We start from the raw sequence: 10,059 nt of genomic DNA on the forward strand, positions 1-10,059 counted from the left end.
TCTTTTTTTCTGCAAATTTCTTTCAAATTGCACTTGTACCATGAAATATCTCCAATGCATGACGCATTTTAAGTTTAAAGATTATATCTTATTTAGATCATATTGACATGACAAAATTTTAGAAAATAAATCTTATGATCCTATACCATAAGAATAAAAAAATATTTTAAATTTAAAAAAAAAAAGTTCAGTGTAAAAAAATTATTAAAATGTGAACAAGATTCTTCTATTAAAACAAAACTTGCAAAAAGATTTTAAACGGATCTCTCTGTAGTCATTCTAATTAAACGTAAATATTTATTTTAACATGAATTCGAAATTTAATTTCTTGAATTTTGAAAAAAGCAACTCTTTCTGTTAGATTCAATTTCTAAAAAATAATTCTAAAAGAGAAAAACAAGAAGGAAAACAAAATTAACTATCTTCATAAACTAAAACTAACTTATAAAATAATCAGAAAATTTTCTCTTCTATTATTCTCTAAAAAAATCGATTTCTATGTCATACATAAACCAATTTTATTAGTTTAAAAAATTATTTCAGTTTCTTTATTCTCTTCTACAAATTTAGTTTATTAATCTATATGGTTAGTTTACTTCATACCTTTTTAATTTGTGACAAGTATAAAATTATAAATGATTAAATTTCACCTGTGAGAACACGACACAAAAGAGTTGTAGATGTTGAGCTTCTCCCAAAAGACACTAATAAAATCTTTTTACCAATGGATCATGACATGAGTCAATTATAAAAGTGATTTTGTCGGCACACATTATATTTAACCACCACACTAAATTTTAAACCTACCACTAACTCTAAAACTATATTTATAAGGATAAATAATAAATTTAATATAATAATTATTGATTTATTTTATTTTCAAAACAGTAAAAAAACTAAAGTATCAATACAATAACTTTAAATTTGTTAGTTTTATAATCAGGGATTTGGTCTTATAATTTGTTTTTTACATATTTTGATCCTCTTCTATTATTTTTTAATTTAATTTCGTTCTCTAATTTTTTTAAAAAAAATTCGGTTAAATTTAAGTTTATATAAATATTGTGTCCATTCATATCAACTGTCATTTTTGTATATATTTAAAAAAATATAAACCGTCATGTAACATGTTTATTCAAAAAAATTTTAATTTTTTTAATTAAAAAAAGAAATATTCACGTTTTAGTCATGTTCAAACCATGTGTCAACATAATAGCTTTTTCAATTTTGTGCTGTATTCAACTTAGTATCCATATTTTTCAAAATGTTCCACTTTTGTTTCTTAAAAGGCGAAAATTTTAATTAAATCTATTTACAATTTATATATACATGTTAAACTTAATTTTTATAATTTATATATCAAGTTATTCTATCTCAATATTCAAATTATTTTATTTTTTACATTAGTAAAAAAATTTAAGTATAAAAAATTACAAGTGAAAAAAATATAAAAAATAAAATAATATAAGTATTTATGAGTGATTTGATATTATAAAAAAATATTTTAACATAAATATATATATAAGTTGTAATTAAGTTTAATTATTAATTTGATCTCAACTGAAAAAAGGATAAAATTAAATAATTTTTAAAAATAGAGAAACTAAATTGAATAAAAAACTTTGAATAAAATGATTAATCGAAAACAACCAATAATATAATGATACATGATACAGTTATAACTAAACATGAGATAATTATTTTTTTAAATTAATTTTTTTAAAAATAAAAAAATGTCAACTCAATATAAATGATCAAATTAAACTTTTTTAAAAAATTAAAGATTAAATTGAACCAAAAAATAATAAAAAAATCAAAATAAACAATACTAACAAATTAGAAAACTAAATCAATAATTAAACCCATAATTAAATATATATTTACTTTTTCTAATAATTAACACTTGTCATTATTAATAAGAAAATAATATTAATAACCAATTACCATTGAACTAGCCACTAAAAATTTTAAATTTATAAAATAAAAAATAAAGAATTAAATTCTCCTTCACAGTTAATCACATTACAATTACTAAATATCAAGCATTGCTACTGATAAAAAAATGCTAAAAAACATTGTTTTAATTATCCCAACCATTAAAAGAATCCAAACAAAATTAAATTTTTATAATTTTTATATGTAATTGTTTCATTATACTAAAAACTAAACATATCAATACTTATTGTCTTCAAATGATTATTTATCATATTTATAATTAATCTCCAGAAAATGGTTTTGAAACATACAATTTCCTATATCTATAAAAAATAGCAAAATCTAATAATATCTATAAGAAATAACAAAACAGTTTCACTCAATTATAAATTTCTCTATAATCTAGTCAGGAATTAAAACGTACGAAGAAAAAAAAAACAGCTTTTTCTCTTGTTTTTAGACCTCCTTTTCACAAGATCAAAGAACAACTCTTAGGGGAACACATCTATGACAGCAACCAATCCACATTCATGACATATTAAAATAATGATAAATTTATATTAAAACCTATGTTAAAATTGTTTTGATATTATTTTGAGCTTCTAATTAATTAGACACTTGCAGACACTATATTCGCGCAACAGTTGTTCAAAATTGTCATCCTACTTTGCCCACACCATCGCTTTTTTCTGTTTCATAATTTTGAGGACTATGAGAAACCAGATGCTGAAAACTCTCTTCACCCAGGCCATTTCCTTCGCCAGCGGGTTCTCTTTCAGAAGAATTTTTGTGTCCACTTTTAGAAGCATATTATAATTATAAAGCTACTAATATTATAATAAGCTCATTGCAAATGACCAATCTTTCTGTTTCCCACTTTATCGCACTGAAATCACATTGAAGCATACTAAAGAAGATAGAAGGTATTAAGAACATCTTCAAACAGAATTTCATATAATGGCCACAAAAACAAGACTCTTATTATCACATTTGTCTGACTTTAGGTTATCCTTTTACGTTTAAGTGAGATAGGAATAGAGAGAGAGGGAGAGAGAGAAACACAGATATAGAAGTTAAAATGTATGTCCAAAAGCTCTAAACCATCCCTCATCTTTTCTCGTCTATTTAAGGACGAGAATAGATTGGTACTTAAGAGAATGTTCCCATATCGACATTGCTATTGTATCTGTAACCTTAAGTATTCATATACTCAGACCCGAAACCATCTACATATCACAGTTAAACTTGAATATGGTATTTCAAAATAACATAATGCATTTGTTCAACCAACTAGCAAAGAACAAATGTTACTATAATAATACATTAATAATAATAATAAGCCAATAAAAGAAAATATAAATTGAAGTACATTCTCTTCATTCAAATATATTCAATGATAATTCATTTCTACTTATAAAATATTCCAAAATACATAAAAATCTTTCATCTTCTAATCATAAATACATTATGCAGGTTTTCGCAAGTTTAAGTACTATAACACCTATAATGTTGTATCCATACACGAAAAAAGTCTTGGTAAATATCTATACAGGATCAGATCCATTGCAAGAAACTTATATTAATACTCATCAAATTTGGGTTTGATTGTCATCCCTATTTCCATTCCATTCTTTCATTCATAAGCACAGATTAAGTTTTCTTCATAGTTGCTAACCTACGTAACCAGAGTAACAATATTTCCACCCCTACCTGTTTTTAGTCTGTAAATTATTGCCGATAATACAAATCAGTGTCATCAACACTGAAATAAATCAGGTCCCCAATAAACAAGACCAAACAGAACCACCATATCCGAATTTGCCAGATACATATATCTCACTGTTCACTGTGGGGGCAAAGCAACGTTGGGTAATCAATGCCCTGACCAATCTGTTTTTTACTAGATGACCAAACATTGAAATTCAATGGAACTACAGGTTAAAGGAGAAGTTATCCATTTACCATTAACCCTGAAAAGGGGAGCTAGACCAAATCTGAGCATGACAGCTTGAATGTACCAACAATATTCATTAGATTTAGGGTCCAGTTGGAGCTTCCAATTCCATGGTCACATGTTTAAAGCAGAGAAATAAACCACACTCAACCCTAGGAAGATAGATGCATTAAATCATCCAAGAAGTCATAGTATGTCAGAGATTACATAGTCCATTACTACATTTGCATAACCTCCTTAAATCATCAGCATTCCACAACATCTAAATGCCCAATTTTACATAACTCATTCTAGAAAGTAGATGTCAATATAACTCATTCTAGAAAGTAGATGTGAATATAAAATTATTCCCTAATCTTAACATAATTACTTACAACTTTTGAAATAGTCAGATCACAGCATGACACCAGAGCTTCAACAGTTCCATGAGAGAATAGATGGTCCGGGGTTACACACTCTCGTTCTTAGACAAACTAAAATTCATTTTCTCTATATACTTCACCATCGTTAATTAATTATTTTTTCATTCTGTAGGTAAGCGCATGATTCACATTTTCTCAGGCAAACAAAGCGAAACGAAAAGAGGAAGTGAGGAACCTAGGAGTTGCGATAGATAAAGAGATTCACTAGTTCAGGACAAATCCAGATTCAGTAGAATAGAATTCAATCAATAAGTTAAAATTAAACACTAATCGAACAATTTGAATTGAATGAATCAACCGAGGAAACCTGTTTGGCGCCAAACAGCATTTCGAACCTGACGCAGGTCCCTCCCTTTCAGCGTTCTCCCTATCCCTTCCATAACCGAATAAGCAAGAATCGGGGATTGCGCTGAGTTCCTTGCCACGATTTCGTGCGGCGGCACCATCTCCTCATCTTCATCCTCCTCCTCGTCATCATCAAACTCACACTGCCTCCGCCGTGCCTTCACCGGCAAGATCGGGACGTTCACCGGCGCGGACTGGTGAAACTTGAAGGAGGATGGTTGCGCCGGAGGTGGAGGCCGCGGGATGGCGGGAATGACGCGCGAGGAAGAGGAAGAAGAGGAAGCGGAGGATATGGAGGAGATTGAGGCCTTGTGGAAGTGCTGCGAAACGTTTCGGAGGCTGCGGGAGGTTTCGTTCTCGGGAAGTGCGGCGAGTATGCCATGAGAGTGGTGGCTGTGGTTGTGGTGGTGATGGAGGTGGTGGTGGTTGGGTGTGGCGGAGACAGAGGAGGACGTGGAAGAGGAAGGAGTGGAGGCCTGGTAGTGGTTTAAATCCGTGTGGTAGTCGCCGTTGAAGAAAACTACGTCATCCTCTTGGAGCTCAACGTTGGTGGCGACGAACGGGGAGGGCGGCGGCGCGTGAGATGGAACGCCAAGGTAGCGCTCTGTGGCGGAGGGCTTTCGGTTCGGGAGACGGTTCGGGCCGAATGGATCCATGTCTGTTCGGTTTGGAACACCGAGAGAAACGGAAAGAAAATAGGAATAACAGAGCACTGAGTGGTGAACGGTGACGAGACTGAAGGGGCTAATGGCTAAGCTTTTTCTTTCCTTTTAACAAAAAATACTTTTCCTACATATTAAAAAAATTTGGTAACTGAATTGGACGGTTACAATTTTTTAATACAGAGAAAGAGTTACCTTAATAATTTTATAATTTTATTCCACATACATATAAACACACTATTCAAATTACTGTCTGTCATGACAGTAAATACCATATGCTTTATCAGAATTTTAACTGTTTTTTGTATGTTTAATGATTCTTCTTATAAATGTTTGGAAAGTCATATCTATCATATATTTTGTTAATTAATAATATAAATATAAAAAAGTTAAACTTTCTGTTATTTTTATTTAATTTTATTCTTTCTGTTATTGATTATTTTTCTTTTTTACTTATTTGAGTAATTATTGACAAGCTTATAAATAATTAAGATAACATAGCTTTTTATAAATTGAATTTGAATATTTTATTATTAAAATATAAAGTTTTTACAGAAAAATCAATTAGTTTAGTTTTATTTTATGGAGATTATCATTCCTTAAAAACTTTTTTTTTCTTTTAATTAATTTTTAAATATTGAAAACAGTTATGAAAATCTTGGCATATAACAGAGTAATTTTATCTAATCTTAGTTTATCAAAATTTTCTTGTGAATAATTTATCTTTACTTATTTTTTAAGTTAATTGTTGAAATTTTACATGTGTTTATACCGTGGTTCAAAATTGTTCTAAGATGAATATTTATTTAATTAAGATTGTTAGGACATTTAATTGATGTAATAGTTAAGTATATTATATTCATCTAAGTCAATATAATCTTATTAACAAAGTGGATTCAATTTAGTTTTAATTAATTTGAAAAAAAATTCAAATCTATTTGATCTAGTTAAAATAAATCTAAATTTAAATTTAAATTTGTTTTAATGAAATGGACTAAATTTTTGCTTATAGATCCAATCTAGTCGTGAAATTTCAATTTTCTTTCTCTCGAACTGAATTTAAAATTCAATTGTTTTAGGTTTTTAGAATACCTTGTTAAAATTCTTAAATTTATTTTTCTTTTAATTTTCACATCCAAACAACTCAATTTACTTTAAATATTTTTTAATTTCACCAAATAAGTTAGTTATTATTTTAAATTGTCTTATTCAAATACAATATAAAATAAGGATATATTGTATTTCTTATTATTTTTTAAGTATTTCCTTTTGTCTTATACCTATCATAATCGTTTATCTCTTCATTTAGCATCACCCCCTTAGTCCCTCTCTCCTTTTTAGTTGTCATTGTTGCTCTCATGAAACATTTTTTCTTCATTATGAGTCTCTCTTATTAACCTCCATGTGGCTCTCTTCATTAGAGTTCATCGATCGTAAAGTTAAAATTTTCACTCTTTAACCACTCATATTTCTTATTACTTAATCCTACTTACTCATTTAAATTCAGTTTAGCAATTCATTTGGTCTTAATATTTGTCAATTTTTTCATTGTAGTTCCTTAATTCTTGTTGTTTGACGGTAGAAAGAGTTGATGTGTTCTCTATTGTTGTTAGATTGGTGCTGACACCATCTAAAAAGTGACAATGTGATAATATAAATGATAGGTTTCAATGAAAGGTTGGGGTCACATTGTATAGTCCAATCACATTGGATAATGACACATGTCATTTAATGTTGTCACTTTCTAAACAATGTGACATTATAGATGACACGTGGTAGTCAAATATGGGTATCACATTGGATAGTTTAGCATACTGAACAATATCAAATGAAATGTAATTTACACTTTTATGTTGTCATTCTCTAAATGGTGTAAGTATAAATTTAACTAAATGAATCACATTCAAGGACGACTCAAGAGTTTGGAAGACCTCAAGCAAACTTAAAAAATTGAGGCATTTTATTTAAAATTTATTTTTTGAACTTTTTTCGATGCAAAATTATTTATTAAATTATCAAAATTAATTTCATTTAACATTCTTTTTTAATAGATAATAGAACAAATTCATTTAATTTTTCTTGAGACATTGTTGATCTTAAATAAGTTTTTTATTATCTTTAGTTATGAGAAACTCCTCTCGGTCGAAATAACTGAGAGTGAAATTGCTAATATTATCTTCATCACTAAATATTCCTCTTTCTCTATTGTTGTTTTCACCTATATTTATATGGTTATTATCTTGTTCATTCAAAGAGTACCCACTTGTATTTTCTAATTCATTTTTCTTATATATTTTTATAAATTTATATATATCTCCTTTTTGTGATGCAATTTATGTCTCAAATCTTCTCTTTTTTTTTGGATTTCTGAAAAGCCTGATTCAATTTTTCTAGTTGACATATCTATATATTTTTATATGAAATAAAAATTATAATATATATAAAATACTACTAAAGATAAATATATAAAACAAATGAATTAAAATAATGAAATCTAGTTTTGGTTGTCAAGGGAGTCAACTTGATAGTAGACTAGTAGTATCTTGAAATTTCAAACCTCTTTCTCCTTCTTAAGTCTCAATTTTTTCACAAACCTGCGGAATTTATTTTAAGATTAATCATTAATGTAAATAATTAGAAAAAAAAATATTGTTCTTTAATAGTAAATTGACAAGATATATGAAAAAAAAACTCTTGAAATTCGTAAATCGAAAATTACCGAAAAACAACACTGGACAGAAGAAACACAATTCCAATTCTAATACAAATTCAAAAAAAAATAAAAATAACAGCAAAACAAATAGAAATAAAAAACATACTAACCAGATATGAGGATGAAAATATTGGTACACACAGACAACATGAGATTCAAGATGAGGAGATTCAAGGAATGTAATATGTTAAAACAAAAAAAAATGACTTGTAGAAGAGAAGAAAGTAAGGAGAGGCAAGAGAAGTCACCAATAGATAAATGAGGAAACTAGAATAGAGATTGATTATAAAAGAATAAAGATATCCCTTCTCCTTCTCGTAAATAAAATCATAATTTACTAAAAAAAGTTTTAACTCATTAGTTATCATTTTTAATACCAATAAAAAGTATCATACAATAATAATTTAATTAAATTTTATTTTCAAACATGAAGTTATAATTAATTTAATAGAGTTATATTAATAATAAAATATTTTATAATTAATTTAACAGAGGTATATTAATACTAAAAAAATTTTGAGACATTTTTTCTTAAACATAATTTTATAATTAATTTAAATTTGGAATATTAGTAGTAAAAAAAAATTGAGGTCTTATTTTGCTGGAGGCCTAAAGCGAGAATTTTACTCGTTTTACTCTTGAGTCGGCCTGATCACATTGACTCTTTTAATAAATAAAGATTATATTGAGTCAAAACATATTAAATAATTCCAATAAATATCAAGAAAAAAATGATATTAAATTTTTAAAGCGTTACTTTTTTATATTTGTTTATTGTTTATTGGCTTAAATACCTTTTTCGTCCTCATTTTTCGTAGTTTTTGTTGCAGATGGTCCTCATTTTGATAAAATGTTTAAAATGGTCCTCATTTTTACCAAAGGTTTAAAATGGTCATCATTCTCGCAATTCGTGTTTTATTTGGTCTGTTTCTCTAACGCCGTTTAAATTAGTAACGGAGTACTGTACAGGTGGCACTGTTTTGTATTATGTTGGCATTGGGGTGTGTTATGTGTACTGTACCGATGACTAATTAACGTTAACTTTTCAATTTGGGGGAAATTTTGCAATTAGGGCTTGAGTTGGATTGCAGTCGCGCTCTTCATCGTTGGATGTGATTTCTTCATCTTCGTCTTTCTTGAGCTCAGATTTGCAGAAGAAGCAACTAATACTTGTCATTTCATCGTTGGATTGCAGTTGCGCTCTTCATTTCAAATTTCCAGTTAATCATCATCAACGAGGTAAGTGGGTTTAGGGTTTTCTGGGTTGTGTTTGCTCGTGGGTTAGGGTTTTCGTAATTCTATTTTGGGGTTTGTTTGTGCTTGGATTGTTGTGATGTTCTGCATGGTTTCGAAATTACCACATATGTACAGTACACGTAACACACCTCAATACGACGTAATACAAACAGTGCCACCTGTACATTGCTCCGTTACTGATTTAAACGGCATCACAGAAAAGGACTAAATAAAACACGAATTGCAAGAATGAGGACCATTTTAAACATTCGGTAAAAATGAGGATCATTCTAAATATTCTGTCAAAATGAGGATCATCTGCAACAAACACTACGAAAATGAGGACGAAAAATGTATTTAAGCCTTGTTTATTTAAGTACAAACATTATTAGTTTCAAATTTAATTTAATAGATTCTCATATTTGGGTTGTTTCTGCTTGTTTTTATTGTACAGCCAAAATGTTTAATTATTGTTATTATTTTGTTCAAATTTAGTCATATAAAATGTTGATTTTGCTAAGATGATTTTGTTTAAATTAGGTAGATTTGGAACAATAACACTATACTAAAATTCTATATCCAATTAAATAGGTGTGTGTAAATATATATATATATATATATATATATATATATATAAATACTAGGTAAAAATATTTAATCAAATACATATATATATATATATATATAAATACTAGGTAAAAATATTTAATCAAATATATATATATATATATATATATATATATATAAATACTAGGTAAAAATATTTAATTAAATAGGTGTGTGTAAAAAAAA

At 27.9% G+C, this 10,059-nt stretch overlaps 1 protein-coding gene across 1 annotated transcript; it reads right to left on the bottom strand.

Annotated features, from left to right (window-relative positions):
* Positions 1-4,604: 4,604 nt before the first annotated feature.
* On the bottom strand, positions 4,605-5,312 carry LOC114170392 (SKI family transcriptional corepressor 2-like). The gene has a single exon (XM_028055869.1). It carries the CDS (start codon positions 5,310-5,312, stop codon positions 4,605-4,607), a length of 708 nt encoding a protein of 235 aa, XP_027911670.1.
* Between the last annotated feature and the right edge of the window lie 4,747 nt (positions 5,313-10,059).

Source organism: Vigna unguiculata, chromosome 11 (assembly GCF_004118075.2).
Source record: "Vigna unguiculata cultivar IT97K-499-35 chromosome 11, ASM411807v1, whole genome shotgun sequence".
Lineage (NCBI taxonomy): Eukaryota > Viridiplantae > Streptophyta > Magnoliopsida > Fabales > Fabaceae > Vigna > Vigna unguiculata.